Source organism: Denticeps clupeoides, chromosome 20 (genome assembly GCF_900700375.1).
Source record: "Denticeps clupeoides chromosome 20, fDenClu1.1, whole genome shotgun sequence".
Classification (NCBI taxonomy): domain Eukaryota; kingdom Metazoa; phylum Chordata; class Actinopteri; order Clupeiformes; family Denticipitidae; genus Denticeps; species Denticeps clupeoides.
Window position 1 is genome coordinate 10,415,193 of NC_041726.1, and position 23,218 is coordinate 10,438,410.

The following is a 23,218-nucleotide window of genomic DNA, read 5'->3' on the forward strand; positions in this document are numbered from 1 at the left end:
CTTTACAGCAACACCTTTTTTCTCTACAGTTAATCTGAGTAACGCGATGTCAATTCCGACACTTCGACACACACTTAGGCATGCACACCACACACAGACACTCACGCAAATGCAAACACACACACACAAGTCTCACTCAGAAAACATGTATGCAGTCCAGCCATAACATATAATGAGAGGACGTGGTGATGATGGTGGATGGGCTAAGAATGTTAATTTGCTACAGATGTCCTCTCAGCTCATTTCTCTCCTGCATTCCTTGTTCATGGTAATTTATGCATTTTTATCCACTTCAGACAACATCTGAATCTAGTAGAACACCTATCACCCCTGGAATGTTCTATTGCTTCTCTTAACTGATAAATTGTGCCAATTAACTCATACCAAGGAAACACAAACTTTACTCCTTCATGCACAGTTTGTTGCCACTGACACACGTTTTCCCCCATTTCCCCCTGCGCTGGCCCCTGAAGGCTCCAAGCCGTCACCTCTCGGTCACCCGCTGCCCACAACAGCCTGTTCTTCATGGGTTGTGACCTTTACAGCACAGAACTCCCAGCAGAACTTTAATCATGACCTTCATCAGAACTGTGTGTGTGCACATGCTTCCTCTTACATTCCAGCTTCTCTGATGTTGGTGATGGGTCGTCTGGATCAGATCAGAAGCTCCTCTCACTGTACTTCAGCCATCTGGTATTGGGTCAGGCATGCTGGACCTCGCCTGGAAACAGCATTATGTAGTCTCCACATGTTCTTCTCTTGGATAAAATAACAGTAATGCAATCTGGACGTCTTCAGGTTCTTGTCTGCTGATTGGTAAGTTTGCTCAAAAAATGATGATCTTTTAAACCTGTTTGATCTTCTCAGCTCATCAAGTCGATCAGAACTGTCCACCATGCCACCAAATCCAAAAGTGAAGAACTGGTGCAGTGTCCCCAGCTGCTATGTTGTCCACTTCAGTTGTGCTGGACAGCTTCCATGTTCCTGTTCTAACACTCATGCTGCATTATGGGGCAGTGGTGGCCTAGCGGTTAAGGAAGCGGCCCCGTAATCAGAAGGTTGCCGGTTCGAATCCTGAGCCGCCAAGGTACCACTGAGGTGTCACTGAGCAAAGCACTGTCCCCACACACTGCTCCCCGGGCGCTTGTCATGGCTGCCCACTGCTCACTCAGGGTGATGGGTTAAATGCAGAGGACAAATTTCACTGTGTGCACCGTGTGCTGTGCTGCTGTGTATCACATGTGACAATCACTTCACATTTGATTTGATTTGATATGCGTGTGTATGTGGACTGGACAGAGGTGTCACGTTTTTTCTAGTGTTTACTTCAGTAAAATTGATTTATTCACACCCTGTCAGTCTACATTCCCACCACAACTGTTCCTCAAGTAGAAGATGTTGTGGGATGACCATTAGAGACCTTGTGACACAGAGCGTCTAAAACAATGAACTAGAGCGAGTCCAGCATTGTTCTACCCTGATTCATTACTGTCCTTCCCACACCAGCACAGGAACTCATTCATTCAACCACAGTGTGTGTGTGTGTATGTGTGTGTCTGAATTGGCAGATTGACAGAGATTAATTTACTTGCTGGGGTGACAGGGGTCAAAAATATTCTATTAAAAAGCCCCAATCACACCTGCGGTGGCGCTGGAAAAACCCAACCTGTAAAAAAAAAAAAAAAAATGAGCCAGACCCTCAATGTCATGTAAATATAAAAATATTATAAAGAAAAAATGTCATTGTTTAGAAAATAATAGCCTACATTCAGTTTGGACAGAATATGTTCCTCTATTCTACCTTGCTTAGCAGGCGAAATGTTACAATTTTTACATCATCCAGTCTATTCTTTAAACCACACACTTCAATCACTTTTATAGCCAAGATTTATCCGACTCGTGGTGTCTCCTGCTGGAGCCACTGCTGTGTATGTGTCTGGTTGTTTCTGTGTGAACATGCTGCCCTCTAGTGGTTTTAGTCTGAAATACATAATGTGAAGATTGGTTTGTATTTGGTCGGGCTGAGATCTGACTGGTCACTGTAAAACACTAGAATGAACCTGAATCTAAGATTCAGATCTGAAGAACCCAACACGTCACACTTTGGAGTTCCTGTGTTAAAGCCAGTTTTGCCCAACCAGTCAGGTTTAAAAAAGTGAATGTGAAGTGATTGCCATTGTGAAACATTGGCAACAGTGGTGAAGCACATCACACAGTGACACAACAAAACACTTACTTACCTGCTAGGCCACAACTGAAATATATGTATGTACCTGGCCCTGAACCTCGGGACAAGATTTATAGCTCTAGTCTGCAGATCGGGGGTCCCACAGGGAACGATTCTGGCTCTGTTCGTCTTTACCATCTACACTGCAGATGTCGTACCCTCGGACAGACAATATAGATGTCTTCTTCCCTCAGGCCATCACCCTCCAAAACAGCTGATTGGCACCATGCAATATGTTCCATATGCACAATGATACTTGGTCTGGTCTCATACATGCTGTACATGCACATGATGTAAATTGTATTGCCTCATTTATAATTTGTATACTAGTCATATCTGTAAATAGGTGAGGGAGGGAGAGAGGGAGTGAGTGAGTGAGTGTGGGTGGGAGAGAGGGAGTGAATGAATGGGTGAGTGTGGGAGGGACTGAGTGAGGGAGGGAGGGAGTGATTGAATGAGTGAGTCAGTGGGTGAATGAGGGAGGAAGGGAGTGAATGAGGGAGGGAGAGAGTGAGTGAGTGAGTGAGTGAGTGTGGGAGGGAGAGAGGGAGTGAATGATTGGGTGAGTGTTGGGGGCTGAGTGGCGGGCGGCGGTAAGGCGGCGTCAGTGCGTGCGTGCGTGCGTGCCTGTGTGCGTGCGTGCGGGCGTCCGTGCGTGCGTCCGGGCGTGCGTGGTTGCCTGCGTGCGTGCGTGCGGGCGGAGGCGGCGGCCGGGCGGGCTCCGTGCGTGCCTGCGTGCGGGAGGGCGTCCGTGCGTGCGCGACGTTCCTGCTGCTGCGTGAGGCGTGCGGGCGTGCGTCCGTGCGGACTGAGTGCGGGGTGAGTCAGTGAGGGGGCGAGGCGTACGTGAGTGAGTGAGGGAGTGAGGGAGGAAGGGAGTGAATGAGTGAATGAGTGAGTTAGGGATTCCGGCTCGAGTACGTCGTTCGTCGTGGTGCCTGTGCCTGCGCCCTGCGTGCGTGCGTGCGGCTGTGCGGGCCTGCTGCGGGGGTGCTGCGTGCGGGGGCCGCGGGTCCGTGCGTGCGGGCGTGCGGGCCGGGCGTGCATGCGTGCCTGCTAGCGTTAGGGCTGCCCGGCGGTCGTCCGTGAGTGCGTCCGTGCGTGCCTGCGCCACTGCGTGCGTGAGGGCTGTCGGCCGTGCGTGCGTGGGGCGTGCGGCGCTCACGCAGGCGATGACTGCTGCGTGTTTCGGGGCTGCCCGGCTGGCGTCCTGCGTGCGTCCGTGCGTGCTGCGTGCCTGCGCCCCTGCTTGCGTGCGGGCGGGCGGCCGTGCTTGCCTGCGTGAGTGCGTGCGGGCGGGCGGGCGGCCAGGCGGGCGTCCGTGCCTTGAGGGAGGGAGTGAGTGAGGGCGTGAGGGAGGAAGGGAGTGAATGAGTTAGTCAGTGTTTTTTACTGGTTACAGTGATGAACTTGTACAACCACATTCTTCAGCCAGCAGAGAACTTTCCAAATCTAAACATCACATGTTGCACAAACCTGTCAGGTTTCAGGAAGGTTTTGTGTAGCATCCAGGCTGAAGGACACCTGGAGTGACTGGAGCAGGAGATCATTAATCTGAGGAGGAGAGACGCTGTGCTGGAGCAGCTTTCACACAGAGAATCGCTTCCATTTCCTCCAGGTAACATCACTGCTCTCTGATCATCGACAGAAGGGGGCGTCCCTCACAAACCTCTCTCCTATGGAGCTGCTCTTCACTTTAAATGGTGTGTTTAAAGTCTCTCTCCATTTCTGTCTCTTGTCTGTTTGTCACCATAGAGTTTCCCATCACACACACACACACACACACACACACACACACACACACACACACACACACACACCCTGCATAGAGCCAGCAGGTGTCACTGTATTACAGTTAAATCCAGTTTAGACAAGGTTAGAGTTCAGATTGTCAGATTTTCTTCTTGATATTATTTATTCTACACAAGTATCCTGTGTCTAAACCTTCATTCTTTCTTCAGTCCTTCATTGTTCCTCTTAGAGCCTCAATTAAGTCTTAAATGTCCGTTAATCTTCTGATTCTGCACCCCCTGGCCTAAGTGTAGTAAGACAGCTTATCAGTCTTTTGATGACTGGGATGACTGGGAAAATGAGGCCATGGAGAAGAAGAGAAGCGCTACAAAAAAGATGTTACATGTCTGCAGTGCACTGGTAGCCATGCCTCTTCCTGCATAACAACTCAGACCCCAATCGTTTTTTAAATAGAAATTGTATGTTACAGCAATTTTAGTCCGAATAATTTCTAAACAGGAAGGATTTTATCTTGAATTTTATCTAATTTAATCTTATCAGTTTTTGAGTCTATCCATTAGGAAATGAATGTATAGGCAGCTGCAACTCCACTGGTCCCCTCTGAGGAAGGAAAACATTAATTAATTCAATATTATTATTGAATAATTATAGAAATATTTACCATTCTATTTTATAGAAATAACTCATACAATAAATTAAAATAATCCAAAGTTGTGTTTTTCTTTTTTTATTAAAAAATTCATCAGAAAAAAAAATCATTTAAAACAAAGATGCACAAGAACTTCTCACTGATCACCATGGCATGAGGCTCGACCAAGTCCTCTTCTGCACAATATAAAAATAAAATGGAGTAGGATTGTACAGATCTGCGGAAACTTGTGTCCAGCTGATGTTCAACTATAAAGCCGCTGATTCGGTTTCAATGGTTCACCTTTTTTTGGCTCTTTTTCCCTTCCACACTGACCTGAACGCCAGCCCCTCACTTCCTGTTGAGGGGAGCAGCCTCTCTTGATCTGATCTTCTCACAGCTAAAACGTCTCTTCTAAGACACACACCTTTCACTATGTCACATATCAGCCAATATCAATTCAGCCATTGGCCACTTTATTAGATTGATTGGTAGTGTATTTATACACATACACACACACACACTAGCAGTAAAAAGTCAGTATGCTTATTTTGGAGCAATTTTGAAGAATTCAAATGTAAGCAACATATCTGTTTTTTCCTCTTTTCACCTTCATTGCTGCTTTGTTCACTATTGTCATCCTATTGTAAATCCTGAAGAAATCTTGCTGCTGATGAGTAACAGGGTTGGAGACCTAGCTGTTTTCCTGCACATCTTCTACAGCTTCTTCTGCTACCATCTGAAACGGCATTAAAATGGGTATAGAAGGTTGTTGGAGGTTACATGGCAACAGTAACCATGCTGAGGTCTACAGAAAGCAGTCTGCTTATTCACTGCTCTGGTTTGGACGCTGAAGGTTGACGTTCTGCTGATTCCATCTCTTCCTGCTTGGTGGGTGAACAGCAGCTGAAACCTGGTCTGGGGTGTGAACACACATTGAGGCGTGATGAGGTGATGAGCGCAGTGTCCTTCACTGCTGCAGATGGTGTGGGACACAACAGGAGGAGGGTGGCATGGAGGGAATTACGTTCCCTACAGTCACAAGGTTCCGAATGAAAATGTGGTGGCAGCGACTGGGGCACAAGAACATGCAGCACTGAGTGAAGGTCTGATGGTGGACATTCATATCTGCTTTTCCTCTCGGTCTCAGTACCAGTTATGGTTCCACAGAATAACATTTCTTCTCTGTTTCCTTCTTTGCTTGTTTACAGAAAGGGTCCAAGTTTTGGGGGTGGGTGTCAGAGCCCACGGAGATGAACTTCATGTATGTAAAATAAGTTTTATTGTTGGTATTATTCTCCAGCCCATAATTCTATGAGATTTTATAGAATTCTACCATCCAAACTGTTGAGGTACCTTGGTTCCCGTTCCAGTAGGTTCCTGTGCTCTGCAGAAAGTGAATTCATGTGGCAGAATAATCTATGTGTGCGTGTGTGCTCACACATTAGCATTCATGGCAGCAGAGGTCACCTCATTAGTCAACGTCTCCTTCAGAGCGAGGGAGGGTGGAGACCAGCTGGTCACAGTCAGACCTCCACCTCTCACCACGGTTCCACCTTCACTAAAGATCCTCTCATGTCTGAGTAGACAAATGAGTGCAAGAACCTCAAACCTCACCTTTCCTGCTCCTCACACACACAGAATCATATTGTGTGTGTATGTTGTTGCTGGTTGGTCTGTTCATGGTTTGAGTGTTTCACACGTCAGAAGACATGCAAAAGGCAGACATCACTACATGTTATGTCTCAGAGCTTCCTTCATGTGACTGGAAATGGGAAGGAAAAAAAGACGTTCAGTGATAAAATCTTGAAGCACTGGCAGGAGCTCAAATGACCACGGCTGGAATGTGTGTGTGTGTCTGTTCTCACTTGATCATGGTTACTGAGGGCATATAAATGAACACTGATTGGGACCTTTCCATCAATCACATGTCTAAACACGACTGCGTGTCCCCAGAGGAAGAGGTAGATGATTGTAAATCATTTAAATCAGTCACACAGGAACAAAAAAAAAAAAAAAGCTGATAAAAATGTTCAATACAAACATCATTTAAAATCTGTGATCAGAGCACACATTAAACAAGAAGAACTTTCATTTTCATACACACGTTCAGACCCCATACTGCAGATCTGGGGAGAACTTTGGCCATTTTCAACATCACCCTGAAGAAAATGCTGATTCTGGGCATCTGAAGCTGAGATATTATCAGAAGGGACCTGTTTTCATGGATTTCTTGTCTAGACAGGACTACAGGCATGACCACAGGTTCACACGTTCAAAACTAGGTGTGCCACCATATCTAGAGATGCTTCCACATGTAACACTGACCAGTGGGAGGAGCGTGTGGTGAGTCAGCAAATAATGTGACCAAAAGTTCAGATGTTCAAATTCTGCATTTAAATGAAGGCAACGTTGGCCTGATGTTGAGATGATGGGTGATGTTTCAGAGGTTCTTACCACCCAAGAAGAAGAAAAAAGAATAAAGAAGGAGGAAGGAAGGACTGGTCCGGCCATCAAGGTCAAATTAAAAACAACGACAAACATCAACAACAAACAACAACATCAACACCAACAACGAGTCAAATGAAGGTCCAACAGAAGAAAGTAAAAGTCTTTTTTTTTTTTTTTTTTAGAGTGTCTTGATCTTTGGTATAAAAATGGCCGTCTTCAGGCTGCATCTGACTAGAAAGACTACAGAAATTGTCAACAATTTCTTCTATTGCTTTTGCACTGACTGGTTTAAACCAGAAGCTTCTACTTTTTCTCTACCATTTTTTTTTCCATTTTTTTTTTTATCTTTTTTTTTCTTTTTTTGTGAGGTGTGACAAGCAAAGCCGACTAAAAATGTTTTAAAGCTCATAAAAAAGATAAAACGCACTAATGTGGTAGACAGCATTTTTTTGCCATGTAAAATAACCACATTTATAAAATCTCTGCATCCACTGCTGCTCTATTAATTTCTCTGCCATGTTCTTCTCCACCTCTCACACCCATAAATCTATACATTTTATAGCTAGACTCTTTTCGTATTCGAATCGCTACATGACCCAACAAGACAAAACTCTCTTACATGTCCTCAAAACTAAGGCAGATAAAGATTCACAGAAAACCAAAAAATTATTGAATATCTCTACAAAAGTAAAATTTAACAAGAGCAATAAAAATTCAAAAGAACTGGTAGCTTAATATCTGAGGAAGACGATCTGGGTTTCTCTTTTTTCCTCTCCTCCTCTTCCCATCATGCACCTCTCTCTGTTTTTTATTTTTTGTAGAAATTTCTCGGAGAATCAATTCAGGCCACTGCAGCTCCGGTAAGTTTCCAGATGAAATCTTATCACCTGTGTGCTCAGTGGCGGTGAAGCCCCCTTCATGTTCTCCAGCCTGGTTAACAAATGAAAAAAAGTGTCCTTTTATCTTTTTTTTTTTTTTTTTTGTCTTTTTTTGTCTTTTTTTGGTGCCTGGGCGATCTGGAAGTAATCTCATCTCCACATTCTCAGTGCAGCAACCTCTCCTGCTGTCTCGAAGGCAACACTGTCACAAGAAACATTCTCCCGTCTGTTGGCTATCTAATATGGAAATAATAACAGAGAAAAACAGATAAAATCAAAAATGAATTACTGAACATGTACAGACCTGTAAAATTGTAACGATGACAAAATGTATTATAATGTACTCTATATTAATCCACGCAGTTCATGCAAAGAAACTATTTCTATGCATGTACAGGTTAACCCCGAACTGATGTTTCCCACCCTAAATGATTGTAATAATTAATTCGCACGACAACCAGATGTGAATGGCAGGTCCTCACTTGGACTGGTAAGAGTAGGCTGTGGCGTGGTCGCTGGCCGCCTCCACCTGCATTTGTTGTGGCGGCCCGCTGACCTCCTGCGATGAGGGTGCGAGCGTCTGCGGAGAGGCGTCTGTAACCACGCCCTGCAAGGAACAGCGGGGAGGAGCAGAGATTTGCCTTAAGTATTAGGAGGCCTGTAGATGACTGTTGAAAGGGCTCTTCATGCACCAGAATGAACAGAACAGAACTAAAGATGAGAACTGTCTGGCTCATTCTACATGTGTCTGTGATAAACAGTGGTTTTCTGCAGAATGAATGCCGGGAGAACAGCAGCCTGCTGGCACCGGGACAGACACGGACACTCAGACAGTTTTACGAGAGAGACGCGACCCGAGCCGGGAGACGAATGGCGCCGTCACCCTGACGACCGGCAGCTAAACAGAGGCCTGGGGCTGAGGGATGAGCAGAGAAGGACGAAGGAGAGGGAATGAAATGGAAACAGAGACGGGAGTGAAGTAGGGAGAGTGATGGAGAGAAACTCACTCCAGCCACATCATCTGATATTGGAGCGATAGAGCTGTCCAGCCAGCAGACAGGAAATAGGTCATTTACACTGCTGTCTAACACACACTCACACAGACACATGCCTCTGGACATCATCAGTGTCTCCTCTTACATTGACTCCCTTCAGTTCAGTCCTGATTAGGCCTTTAAAGATGATCTGATACTGTGCTGTGTTTAGATGCTGGACAGTGTGTGTGTGTGTGTATGTGTGTGTGGAGGAGTATGTTTCAGTTGACTTACTTCCACAGGGACGGCATTTGGAGGCACAGCAGTGTACTGGGGAATGTAGGTTCCTTGCATAGGTGTGGCAGCAGCTGCAGCAGTCATGTACTGCGGACACACACACAAACACAAATGGAAAGTCAAATTAAACCACACAAACACATTTTACACACACCACCTCTTATTAAGGACTAACACAATCTAATTAGTAACACAAAGTAACTCTGGAGGAACTCACACATGCAGGGGACACATTTTCAGTATGAGATAACAATCAGGCCCTGATTCGCAGATATTAGAACCACACAGATATAGTTATGCAGAAGAAAAAAAGTGACTTTTCATAAACTAAGTGAGCCTTCACTCAGTGAACAGTCACTCTCAAACTGCTGTTCTGCATCAGGCCTCAAGTGGGCACTGTGATAGCACCCGAGAAATGTGCGGACATGTGTGTTTGTGTACATGATGTTGCATATGCACAGTCATTTGTACCCAGGTGTAACTGCAAGAAATCAGCAGCTTCAATGGTGAATTAAAACACACCCGCATCTGTCTCCATTTATTTTTGTTCTTTTGACTTCTACTCTGGTTGTGAAAATGGCTGCAACAAATTAAACTATAACAGACATTATAGTCTATAAACAGCAGTGATAGACATAACAGTAACAGCATTATTAGATGTAGCAGTAACAGCATTATCAGATGAAACAGTAGCATCAGAAACATTCAGAACAGTAACCCCATTATCAGATGTAACAATAATGTCCCTTTCAGATGTAGCAGTAACAGCATTACCAGATGAAACAGTAGCATCAGAAACATACAGAACAGTAACCCCATTATCAGATGTAACAATAATGTCCCTTTCAGATGTAATAGTAACAGCATTACCAGATGAAACAGTAGCATCAGAAACATACAGAACAGTAACCCCATTATCAGATGTATCAGATGTAACAGTGTAAATTTTCATAAAGTATCAATCAACACTTTTAGAAGCAAGAGTAAATAGAAGAATATTGCGTTGGAATATCTTTTACATATGTAGTATTACAATTTACACAACCTGAGTATTTGTTTCATAGCATTAAATGCAATATGTGCAGATTGATGTGTTTTACACACTTGGTGTCAGGTTCTTAATTTTTATTTAGCTGAACATCTGGCATGCAGTGTCTTTATCGCCTGACACAATTTCCAGGTCTCAAAATGAGGACAACGAGGACATCTGGTTACCCTAGTGAAAGTAAAGTGATTTCATTTTTAAACACTGCAGAACAGCACACGGTGACACAACGAAACGTGCATCACCCTTGGTGAGCAGTGGGCAGCCATGACAGGTCCCTGGGGAGCAGGGTGTGGGGACGGTGCTTTGCTCAGTGGCACCTCGGCGGATCGGGATTCGAACTGGCAACCTTGCGCTTCCTTAACCACTAAGCCACCACTGTCCCGGTAATACAATACAAATTGTATTACTATTTCGCATAAGACATTTTTATCTCATAATCACTTTGCTTGTTAAAACCTATGCAGCCTTGATGCCAAACAAGAATTAGTTACTAATGTGAAGTGACTGAGCACAGAAAGCATCACTGCAAAATGTCAGTATATTAGTGCACAATGCAGAAAGACTCAAATGTTCAACCGCTTCCTAACCTATGTGTAGATTATAAAAAGTATTTTAAAATGATTGTCTTCAACTGCTTAACTGTTTTGTATTAATTCTGTATTCTGTGTTTTCTGTATTAATTCAAGCTTATTCATTTGATGCCAAAGGCGTACGCTATTAGGCTAGCTATTGTTTAACAGCTGACAATGTGAAAATTGCACAGGTACAGAAAGGGTGCGAAGAAATTTTTAAGTATTGTTCAAGCAAAATTAAATAGCTCTTTTTGTTTGTGGTTGTGAGCAGAAAATAATACAGAATAAAAATACAAATAATACAAATAATCCTGAGGCAGGCCTGTTTCTGACTTCTATTGTTAACTATCCCATTTTGCTGTTTTTACTATTCAGAAAGTCAATTTGGCCACTGGACAAATTACCAAAACTCAGTCTTTTTTGTTGACTGAACAGCTTAATCAGTCCAAGATGCATCTTTTTTCAAATAAATGAAATGATGTAGAATCTTTCGTTTTGTCCTGTTTTGTCCTTGTACAATGTTAGACCTCTCTCATTTTAGGATGCTGGTTGTTCCTCTGCTGAGGTCAGGGGTCTGTACTGATTGACAGGTTGATGAGGGAGGCACATGGGAGGATTTGATGTGGGCCTTGCTCAGTGGGGTGTAGCTCCTTCTTCAGACACGCAGGACCTCGGCAGCAGCAGCAGCAGATGGTCCAGACCCACTGAGCTGAAGCCTCAGCGTGAGACCTTAGAGGGAGAACGTGAGTGAAGGATTCCCTAATGGAGTCCCCCTTCGATGCCAAGATGTGTGTAGAACGTCATCTCAGAAAAAATGTTGATGTCCTGGTGATCAGCAGCAGAACTGATCCATACGATCCTGTAGACCAGGTCAGACCTGAAACAGTCCGAGTTGTTATCCTGTCATCATCACCGTTAGACACCCAATAATTTCCAGGCGGGGAGGCGTCAGCTTCTCCTGCTTGTGCCTCGGCTGCTCTTGGGAAGGCTAAGATGTAGGCGTTAATCCCTCTCACCGGAGCAAGGCGCACGCAACACTTGCCAAGACGGCGCTGAGCCAGTCCGCAACCGCCGCCGCCGCCATATCCCTTCTGTCAGGGATTTTGTTCGGTTTCAGCGCCGATGCCTGAGGTGAGACGGTTGGACCAGGGACAGCAGAACGCACCTGGAGAGAGAAGTTCCTCTACTGCAGTGCCAGCTGAACTCAGGAAACAAAGAAGCGGGACATGGCGCAGAGAAAGAGAGATGCTTTATTGCATCCGATCCCAGAAATTGGCAGTCGTTGGCAAGGAACGTACCAATGACCTCTGGCAGGGGAGAAAGAGTGACAGAAGAAGAAAGAAAGCGATAGAAGGACGAAGCGAGACGCATGGCACTATAATAAAGCGTCTGATGGAACGTCCAGGAAGGAAAAAAAAATAGAGGAGAAGCGCTTGGCTTTCTGAGGCGGCCATCTCTTAACCCAGATTTTACAGTTCCAGTTCCTGGAAACGTCCGTTGGACATGTGAGAACATGGCGTTCTTTCAGAGAGAAACATCCTGCCGCCGCTGACAGCTCTACGGTGCCCGCGGCATTCTGGGACATGGGTTTGTACTCGGTCATGTCAAAGGCTTGTGCTCTTTTGACCAGATGGATTTCACATGAAGTCAGGCCTTTGCCGAGATCCACCTGAGGTCACTAAAGCTGTAAGTTTATGGAAACTGCATCGAGCTGACAGGTGCTGCTAAATCATCACCATTAGCCAACAAAATATGGAATAAAAATAATATAAAGTCATATAGATTAATGAAAGAGTGATTTTAGTAAATACTCAGACATGCATCATGTGTACATTCAATAAAGAATGTAAAAGCATCAAATATTGCAGCTGCATACATGATGGGTGATGGTTGTGGCACTAGTGGTTAACACACTCACCTATGAACCAGAAGACCCAGGTTCAAACCCCACTTACTACCATTGTGTCCCTGAGCGAGACACTTAAACCTGAGTGTCTTCAGGGGGACTGACCCTGCAGCTGTGATTGTTAAGCGCTCTACTGAAACTGTTACAGCTGATAATGCTGTTACTTTTATATCTGATAATGCTGTTACTGTAAGGGCGTCTGGTGTAAGATTGGGCGTCGCAGGACCATGCTTTTGTCTTGCATAGCAGCTGTCTACAAGAAGAAATGTGACATTCCTGTGCCAATTGTTGTGCATGAAGATTCAACACCTCTGTTTTTCATGCCTTTTGTCGGACGGCAACGTGTGAAGTGTCGGTCGTCAGGACCGGCCACTCTCTTTGTCTTCCCCAGATGGGAGGCACCGGGGGGGCGTGACATCAGAAACAACAGGTTCTGATTGGTCTGGGACAACTTCCTGGAGGCCAATGACAACTTCCTCTAGGCCAGTGACAACTTCCTGTAGGTCAGGGGTATAAAGGTCTGCTCACATGTGGGGAAGGGGACTCTTTTTCTTTTCTTTTCTTTCCCAGCTGTCTTTCCATTGAAACCGGATCTTCTGGGTTTCGAGCCTGCTCTATCATCTCATTATTTCTCATGGCTCTGCCTCTTTCTCTCTCTCTCTCTCTCTCTCTCTCTCTCTCTCCCCTTTTACTCTTTCTTCTCATTTTTGTTTTCTCTGTAACCTTGGTACCTTTTTACATTCAATATTCATATGTAACTACAATAATTATTTACCGGTGTTAATAAATTAGAAACTGTTCACTTTTAACCTCTATTGTGCCATGCCTCTTTCTGCCCGGTAACATCAAATTGGAGTGGTTGAATACATTGCTTTTGTGTGGAGGGAGAAAGAGTTTTTCTACACTCAGTTCTCTCACCCCACCACACGGTCTTTTTTACACTGGTAAAGGTTGTAGATGTGAATGGATCCCGTATCTGCTATTGGAATATTCAAAAATATATTTGAATTTAGATAAATTTCTGTGTCACCTCACACATGGTGGACACACTCCAGTGGGACTCATCTGGTCGTCAGTAGATGAATCAGTGGGTGTTAAGTGATTTTTGCAGCCCCTTCCCTTCCGTAATGAAAGTCCCCTGCATGTGTTATGAGCCTTTCTCAGCATTAGTGAGTTAAAAGACTTTTCTTGTATGTGGCAGAATGGTTTTAAATGATGGAATCAACTTGCTCGCGCCACAAAATACTTCAAACTGTATAAACTGAGCAAAATGTAGAAATCCACTGAAATAAGATTAAGAATATGGCGAAGGGGGAGAAAATCTTTGACGCAGCTGATCCTGGACGTCCGAGACGATATTAAAGCGCCGGGCTCTCCTTTCATGTGTCAGCGCTGCTCACATGTAGTGTGTTACCGCGGCGCTGGTCCCGGTCATGAAAGAACACAGGCACATCAAGACAGATTACAGCAGCTAATCCAGCGTGTTGGTGCAGCTGGGAGAGATTAGGACCTTCAGGAACATTCCTCCTGACGAGTCAGGGGCCAGACGCGTTCCCCTCCAGGCCAGGAGCCCACCAACACACACATGAAATCTAATAAATAGATGGTCATGATGTTCATGATGCAGCACTAAAACACACACTTGTTTAAACTGGGATTTTCTTCTAAAAGCAGGAAGCACAAATCTCAGCCTTGTTTATTGCCGCGTCAGTAACAGATGTTCCGATCCTCAGGGCGGCTCTACAGAAGTTCTCTACTGCTTATCAGGCAGCAACCAGCGGCGATACTCGCACGTTCCGTGTGAAAGATCATGGGCTCCCACCGCAGGCGCCGGACTATCTCTTCACACATCTGTGTAGAACCCGTAACCTGCGCCGCTTATCAGATGATGAGGCAGCACCAGCCTTCACCAGCGCTTCATCACCAGTGGATTTCACCAGGAGAAGATGTGCCGGTTCATCTCTGCCATCCTCAACATCTCAGAATGAAATAAATTTGCCGTGGTGATGGTGCTAGTGTGATATAGGGTTGGAGGACAGCTACTCACACTCCCCGCGCTGCCCAGAGACATGTGGTTCATCTGCTGGGTGAGCGGCCCCATCATGCTGGTGGGCTGCATGGAGAGGCCGTGGTCCACGGCTGGTGTGATCACGGCACCCTGCAGAACCCAGAGAGGAACTCATCAGGAATGACGCTGAGGAATGACAACTATCTAACTAACCAGGACTTCTACTACACCACCATTTAGACCCACAATCATCTCACTGTGTTTCTCTCAAGGGTCACATTTGATGGTGTGAGTGTGTCCGTCGGTGTGTTTTATTCCCCAAAACAGACAGAAACGGAAACACTCAAATCCGTACGGAACAGGAAGGAGGGAACGGAGCAGAACAGACATGTTGGACAAAGCTGATTTGTGTGTATGTGTGTGTAAAACTCTGTAACACGTGTCTTGGTAACACTGGCATCGTTGTATATATTCATGCCACACTGGAGATAATAACCTAGGTTCTATGGGAAGACCGTCTGTAGAGCTCAGCACTCGGTTCCGCACGCAGGCCAGTTGGATCGTTCTTTCTGGAGATGAAAATAATGGTAAATATGGTGAATGCTGCTGAGCGAGTAAGGAGGTGAGAGCAGAAGATCAGAGATCCGCGGATAAAGGAACAGATGTTGAGTCTGACTGAGGGGAACAGAGGAGAGACAGGAGCCCGGAGACTGACGAGGCAGACAGACAGCGCCGCCGGCAAAACGCACCTCCTCCTCCTCCACTGTGAACAATCGGCGGAGATCTGGACCCCTGCAGATGCGTCAGACAGACACAGAGGACCTGTCAAGAAGAACGCTGCGAACGCGCTCATTTATAGAACAAACGCCTCCACGCCACTCCTGCCTGCCGTTTTCAACACTTTCAGCGGCTCCGCCGATAATGTCCTCGCCACGTTCTACCTGTTCTACAGCGACCAGGAACAGAAAACGACGAGGGATAATCAACATGAACCTGGAGAAGATCTCCACTAGAACGGCGACAACCAGCTCCTCTGTTCTGGTATGAGAAGAAGACGTCTGGAACTCCGGCTGCACGGATTCCACCCCTGGTACTGCAGTTGGCAGTGAGTGTGTGCGCGCGCGTGTGTGTGTGTGTGTGTGTGTGTACAGCCCTCTGTTCTGATGTCTGCACCGCCTGGCACAGACGACTAAGTGATTGTCTGAGTGCCGCCGGCGTCGATGCCAAGCTGGTGCTGGCAGACGTGGCATCATCACCGCGGCCTCATAAGAACCTGAGAGCTGACAGGTGAGCGAGAGAGAGGAACAGATGGAGGAGAAGCGGTGGGAGAGAGGGGACACGTCTCCGTCCAACATCCTACTGGTGTTCATCTCCTGAACGTGAAGTCCTACACACGGCCTGACGTTGTGACCAGCAGCTGCAGAAACTGCCTCCACGCACCCTGACAGCCACACTGGGATGGTGCTTTTTGCTTCTGCCTGAAACTGCTTGAAACCTCATCACTTATGGACATGAATCTACTGATAACTTGTTCTTTTCTTCTCAGTCTAGACGTAGATGCATGTAGGAGATGCACTGGAGAGAAGTGGGAGCTGAAACATCCTTGAAGGACCAAATGAAGCTTGAATTATTTTTAGAATGTCCACATTAGCTGAGAATGGCTGACAGAACATCGTTATTCCGGGAACATTTCGACTCGTTTTGCTGCTCACAGGTTCTATATGTCTGGCTGCAGTGCGGCTCTCCAGCTCAGCGGGATTGAGATGCTGCACTGTATGTCGCTTTTCTTGTCAGTCCTCCTCCAGCCAATATCTGCAGGATGGAGCTGAGCTGACGCCGGGGAACTTTGGAATGTTGCTGGTCCATGTGATAGAAAGGATAATGAGAGTTTTCGGTTCCTTACAATCAAGCTCAATGGTTATAGGAGCGAGAAATCCCATGGTGCATTGCAGCAGCCATCAGATTGAATCTATCAGAATAAACATGTCCCGTGGTCGAGCGTGACGGAGCTTCTCTACATATCAGAAAGATCTTCACCCTGCTGCCACTCTTCATGTTTCCAGTCATAGCAGCTCCTCCTCCTCCTCCAAACTCCACCCGTTTCAGGTGGCACCACCCACCGTCTGAACAGACCGAGACCGCACCCCCATCCTCAGAACAGGAGAGAATCTGACTGGTTGATGAGTATGAAGATGACATGAACTTTCAGTCAACTGATCTCCACACATCTCAACATCATCCATCATCATGAACTTTCAGATGAATTGAGAACTTGGGAGGAGCCTAAAGACCACACACACACACCCAGGTCAGGTCTGAGCATGTCTCCCGGTGTGTAAAAGGGTGTGGGCTGGCAGCGCCCCGCTGGGCACAGATTACATGTTGGCTGTGGTGCCAGCGTGGGAGTAATGGAGCTGTGGAGATGGTGGTAATGCTCTCAGTCGGGGTGTGAGTGTGTGTGTGTTTTTTATCTGCAGTCTCTCCAGTGTCGGGTCGATAGTACATCTGCAGACTGCATCTTACTCACTAAAGTGAACTCAGATCTTTAAAATGAAACACACGTTTCTTTGTTTGTGTTGCTAGTCCATCACACATCTCCGTGGTACTCAGCTGAGCAGGTGGAATCTCTTCACCACCCCTGTACACTCCTTACAACACAAGACAGCTGAGCACCGAGGAGATCATCCAGCTTGAGGAGCGGTGAGGAGTGTGGAGATAACAGGTGATGAGATAACGGGACCATGAGATGGAGGAGATAAAACAGAAATGCTAGAAACTCGTGGTGCATGAGGGGGACCGAAGAGTCCAGCCAGCAACCCACACACACACCCTTTCTCTCTCCATTACAACACCACTCCACTCCAGGCTGCTGCTCATTACACAATATGTCTGGTATGGCTAAAAGTGTGTGTGGTTGTGTACATTTGTGCCATGAAAAAACCCTCAAGAGCTTTTTCCAAAAAGCAGCATCTACTTTTCCAGTGCGCTTCCATCACTAGTAAAAACACTGCAGCAGGGTAAACCCACCGCAGAACCATTATTCGTTAACCTCTGTTCTGTATGCATGATATGATCACTATGGTAACCCCAATGCCACTCTCAAGTAAATTAAATTTGTTATATTATGTGGTTAAATTTCAATTTCTGTGGTTGATGTTGCGTGTTCTGTCCACTGCTCAGCAGTTATGTCATCAAAGACGTCCTTGAAACGTCAGAAGAACAGATTTGTGTAATGAACTGTAACACACACAAACACACACACACCTCTCTTCACCCTACTGCACCAACTCTGCAGCAGAAGATGCTTGAGAACCTTGAGGAACGTCCTGCAGACACTTACTGTTGGTTGCATAACATACTGCTGATGGGGCATCCATGAAGTACTCTGGACCTGCAGGAGACAGAACGTGAGATTTCAGACTTTCCCATAATTTCAACAGTCCTCCATGGTACACGACTCCCAAAACTGAACAGCCAAACAAACGTTCTTATGTGTCTGTGAGTGAGATTGAAGATGTTCTCCTCGAACCAACACTTGGTTAGAACATTTCTAACTGACAGTAGGATGCAGGACAATTAGCAGCAACTGATCTGAGCAACCAGGAGAGCTGAATTCAGGATTCCACTATAGAACTTCCCTGTTTCAACAAAAGGCACTGGAACCACAAACCATCACGTTCTCAAATGGAGAAGGAATGTTCTTATGAATCGTGTGACTGTTCTGTTCAGATAGGTGGACCACCCTGCTGACTGGGTAAACAATAACTCAACTTGAAATCAGCATCAGGAAGCAGATCTGGAAGGTGGAGCCTGGGGTTCTTAAAGTTAATGGCCTCTAACCTGCATAAAAACATAATCTATATTTCCCGAGGCGTCGAGATCTGATCCCATATTTCTTTCTGCTTCATTAGCTCCCATTTTTCTCCTCCTTGCAGCAACTTTGTTCTGAAGAGGGAAGATGAACAACCAGCGTCTCCCTCGCTGAAGTGTGATATTAGCAAACCACCCCAGATTAATATTCTTCAGAAGCTGGGCCCCATTGTTTCTGAAAAATTAATTGAGGAACCTTTCAGAACTGGGATTAGCCAGTGGCATGTTGGACCTGAGTCAACTTTCAGCAAGTGATGGAGACCCTACACCTCGCTTCCTTGTCTTCTTCTGCTCACCTCACTGATTGATGATCTTTACACTTTAAACGGGGCAAACATTTTGGAAACATCCTCAAAAGAAGATGAGAACTTCAGCACATCACATCTTCTATACTCCAGGCAGCACAACTGTACATGACATCAGATGTTGAGCGAGTGTCTCTAATAAAGTGGCCTTTAAACGATTTTTAACCAGAACCCCCTGATGACGAAGTTCCACCAAACAGCCCGGCAGGGATCTCAGCACAGGGAACATTGATCTCAACACCTGTGGAGAACCCTGCAGACCACACCTACTTTACACTGTGACATTCTAAACAGGGCTGGTGCTCTCGTAGTAATAAAGACCAAAAGTCAGTCCACGGAACCACAATAAAATAATCGATAACCAGTTTAATCGATTATCAATTCACAAGAATCATTTCACAAGTTTATTATTATGAAGAAAACTAGAAGTTGTGAGATAATAATAATAATAATATAATCCCTGATGTTAACGCAAAATTTGTGGATCCTACACCTGGTAGGTGGAGATGGGGGAAGCAGCGATGAACGGGGTGATGGACGTCTGGGCGATCATTCGGTTGGTGGAGATGCTGTACGGTGACGAGTAGAACCTGGGTTTGAAACAGCAGGGAACAAGAGGAAAAAGGATGAAAGTAGAGGAATAAAACATGTAGAATGCAGTGCATGAAATAATATGTTATGTGTGTCTTTAATCATCACAAAGACTTCCAGAAAATAACAGATCTATATTCTTCTCCCTGATAAATACTGAGTAAGATCTAAAGAGAGATCTACACATACACACACAGACACACACACACAATCCTCTCAGACAAAGCATCCGGCTTGAAAATATTTCATCTCACACCAGTGATATTGTGTTCTGGGAGAACATAAAAGTTTCATGGAGCGTCTTATGGGCGCCGTGGTGGAACAGTCAGGTTTTATCGGATCACATTTCCGCTCTATTTGGTGAAAATGGGCCGATCCGTGTTCCGGGGCTGAGTGTCGGGTCCACATGGACGCAGCATGCAGGAAAACTCAATGCATTTAAAGGAGGCCGAGGGCCGGGTCGTATTCTGAGGGCGGAACTTTACTTTGCGATGTACTTTACAAGCGATTCTATTTCATCTCCTGTTCTCCGGCGAGAACAAGAGAATAAAATCTTCATCCACCCACCTTCAAGAAGGATACAAATAAATCTGCTGATAATGTGTCTCTTCATAAGTAATAATATTAACAGCCTAATCTCTTAAATCATTATAAATCATAAATAAACATTTTCAATGATAATTTTGAACAGTCAAAAAAAAGGTTCTTACCCATTCTGCATGGCAGCCGGGTCGTACGTTATCGCCATTCCAGTCTGTAAAATGACAGAAAGGCATAAGATACACACACACAAACACACACACACACACACACACACACACACACATACACACACACACAGGAAATTTAAAGGTCAGGAGGTGGTGGTGAGCTGAGGTCCTGCGTTGCTGAGGACGTTACTTTGCATCACTTACTTCTCTCCGCCCCCGACTTCTCTCGTACCCACCGTCCCACCGGCTTAACCCCCACCGCTCTGCCTGCCTCTCTTCTTCACTGATTTATCTTAAATGCCCCCAGTGCAGCAGCTACAGGTAGATGTGTTGTGTGAGGTAGGCGGGGTTATATTGGTGGGCTGAACGTGGAATTGGACAAGGTTATTATGGAAAAGGGGCTGGGACAAAATGAAAGGGGTGGAGCCCATGGCTAGACACAATGTTGTTCTATGGGAAGGAATGAAAGGATTTTAAAGTGTGTGTGTGTGTGTGTGTGTCGCAGCTCACCTCTCCATCTCTGTGCCATGGCCGGCCATTCTGAGGGAACTTGCCCTGAGTCTGTCTCTTCTTCTGACCTCCATCAGCGAACTTACAGAGCAGGGGTTCCGTTGGAGCTGCAGGAGAAGCAAGAAAACGTCAACCTTCCTTCCAGGTCCACGGAGCTGAGATCCAGGTCTTTTCCAGACAGAGAGAAATGGATGAGAACAAATAAGAAATGAATGGAACACGGGATGAAGTCGGGCCCAGGAACAGCCTGACCTCTGGCTAGAACTGGAGGAGGAACCGTTTGAAGTTGAAGCCCATTCTTGCTCCCCCCTCGCTGGCAGCTCTGGCGGTGAAGCCGCCGTCTCCTCGTGCCGCTGGCAGCCGTTGAAAGTGCAGAGCAGCGCGTTGTTGAAATAATAATCAGGATAATCGCGCTCGTAAATAGCTTAGCAACGCTAATGTCGGGGCGTCTTTCAGCCAGATTTCATTTCTCACCACCGCTCCCCTCCTCCTGCCCTAACAATCCCACCTTTCTCCTCGCTGCCGGCGTGCCTTCTACAGCATTTCATCCTCACGCCTTCTCAGCAGAACCGCGCCGGGTATTATCAACGCACAGACCATGGAAACACGCCGCTAATAAACCAAATAAAGTCAGACTGGGGAATGAACAGGTTCCAGATGCATGAGACCAAAGAAAAGAGCTAAGGAGCATTATACACCTCAATTAGACACTGAGCATGATGTTTCCATGCAGATTCTTCTGCAGTTCTAGACCTTAACATGGACCCAACACTGATCCCTGCTGGTTCTCTGTGTATAAAATGGGTTACAAACATAGCAATGTGGAATAAGAAGGGAATATGCAGAGAATATTAGGGAGTGCAGTTCTGCAGCGTTCTTCAAGGACTCAGATGAAGAGACATCGTTCTCTTGGTTCTGCTGTATAGTCTTCCACCATGTCTGTTACAAAACAGAGCTGCACATTTGTTCCAAACTCTTTATGATTTTGTGGGTAAGAACTAAACTTGAACACCCATGAAAAAAAGAATGGAATATCAGAGAAAGAGATAGAAGAACCTGCAGACTCAACATGACCACCCGATCTGCGTTGGCAGCTGGAGAAGTTCTAGTTCAGACTGGAACGACGTGGAAAAAACACAAACTCGCCATCCATCAGCTTCTCCTGCACCTGTGTTCTCCGTCTGATTCGCTGTCATCGCGTCCGCATTAGAACCCCCCCACCAATCCTGCGGCAGACTGCCACGGCGATACGGGATCCAGAGGACACGACCTTTCATCTCTTGCCGGAGCTTTCATCTCCACTCCCAGAATCACCCTGTGAGCCGGAACCCCGGAGAACAGCGACCACAGCGCTACTCTGATCTCAGAACAGCGCTGACGATGGAACATGGTTCCTCAGAGCCGTTATGGTCCTCAGAAGCACATCAGCTGTCAATCATCTGACCCAGCAGGGGTGCTCTCTGGGTTCTAGACCCGGTTCCACTGTTCTGCTGTTGAGCATCAAGTCCTGCATCAGTTCTGCACCTACATGTACCGATGAGGTTCTCGTTTACTTGCTGTTGTCTTTCCATAATAAAGTTTTATTGGTGGGTTGCCTGGTTACAGGCTCCTCCTACTGCTGTTTCTGACGCCCCAGAACCCGTATTTAGGAACTGAAGAACTCTTCTTTATTTCACGACGTGCTCTCGAATAAAAACAATAAACCCCCTCCCAACACACACACACACACACACACACAGACACACCGCAGCTATAAGACTCCTAATGATGGCCATTTCACAGGAGTGGCAAGGGGTTGGATCCAGGCACTAACAAGGCTCAGGAGGAATCCTAATCGTTCTTTACGCAGCCGTTACCACGGGGACCAGTAAATACCCGGGCGGTCCTAGACATCTAACTGAGACTAAGGCATGGGTGTGTGTCATTGATGAAGATGACGTCACAGAGTAACGTGGTGCCAACGTCACCACCCTGAAGCCAGCAGATGTTCCAGAACCTTCTCCAACTCTGTAAGACATTCTCTTTATTACTGTTATTATTCAATATATGTTGATTTACATTCAAATGGATTTTTTTCTTTTGTAACCTTATAACATCATATTGTGGTGAGAGGTGATGAGGAGGAGGAGCGGCTCAGTTTATACTGAGAAGAAAGACATGGCTGAGCGTGTCCTTGTCCATACAGTGATGAGCGATGTCAAGCTGATCCATCACTGTTCTCCAGCACTACTCCTGCTCATTGATTGGCGTTTTCTTCCGGCCGCGGTTCCATTCGCCTCATGTCCCGGGCCGAGGCGCGGTTATGGATTACAGGAAAGACCCCCTCCGAGCGTGGCAGCTCTGATCGATGCGACCATCACACACTTAACAAGACTAATGCAGCTCCACACACTCCTCCTCCTCTCCACTCCGACTCAAACACAGCCGTCAGTCCGACTCCATCATCCCAAGAGAACGGCAGCGGGGAGCTTCATCGATCTGGTACAAACGT

The 23,218-nt window shown here is 46.0% G+C and overlaps 1 protein-coding gene across 5 annotated transcripts in view; it reads right to left on the reverse strand.

Annotated features, from left to right (window-relative positions):
- Nucleotides 1-6,639: 6,639 nt before the first annotated feature.
- LOC114769924 (RNA-binding motif, single-stranded-interacting protein 3-like) overlaps nucleotides 6,640-23,218 on the reverse strand; it is a 103,056-nt gene continuing 86,477 nt past the window's right edge. For all 5 annotated transcript variants that reach the window (XM_028963337.1, XM_028963339.1, XM_028963340.1 and 2 more), the window contains 8 exons: nucleotides 20,728-20,834; nucleotides 20,218-20,261; nucleotides 19,410-19,506; nucleotides 18,082-18,132; nucleotides 14,781-14,891; nucleotides 9,205-9,294; nucleotides 8,419-8,543; nucleotides 6,640-8,173 (listed from right to left, as the gene is read on the reverse strand). In XM_028963337.1, the coding sequence (XP_028819170.1) occupies nucleotides 8,170-8,173; nucleotides 8,419-8,543; nucleotides 9,205-9,294; nucleotides 14,781-14,891; nucleotides 18,082-18,132; nucleotides 19,410-19,506; nucleotides 20,218-20,261; nucleotides 20,728-20,834 (629 nt within the window). In that variant the 3' untranslated portion in view covers nucleotides 6,640-8,169. The remainder of the gene's footprint in view (nucleotides 8,174-8,418; nucleotides 8,544-9,204; nucleotides 9,295-14,780; nucleotides 14,892-18,081; nucleotides 18,133-19,409; nucleotides 19,507-20,217; nucleotides 20,262-20,727; nucleotides 20,835-23,218) is intronic.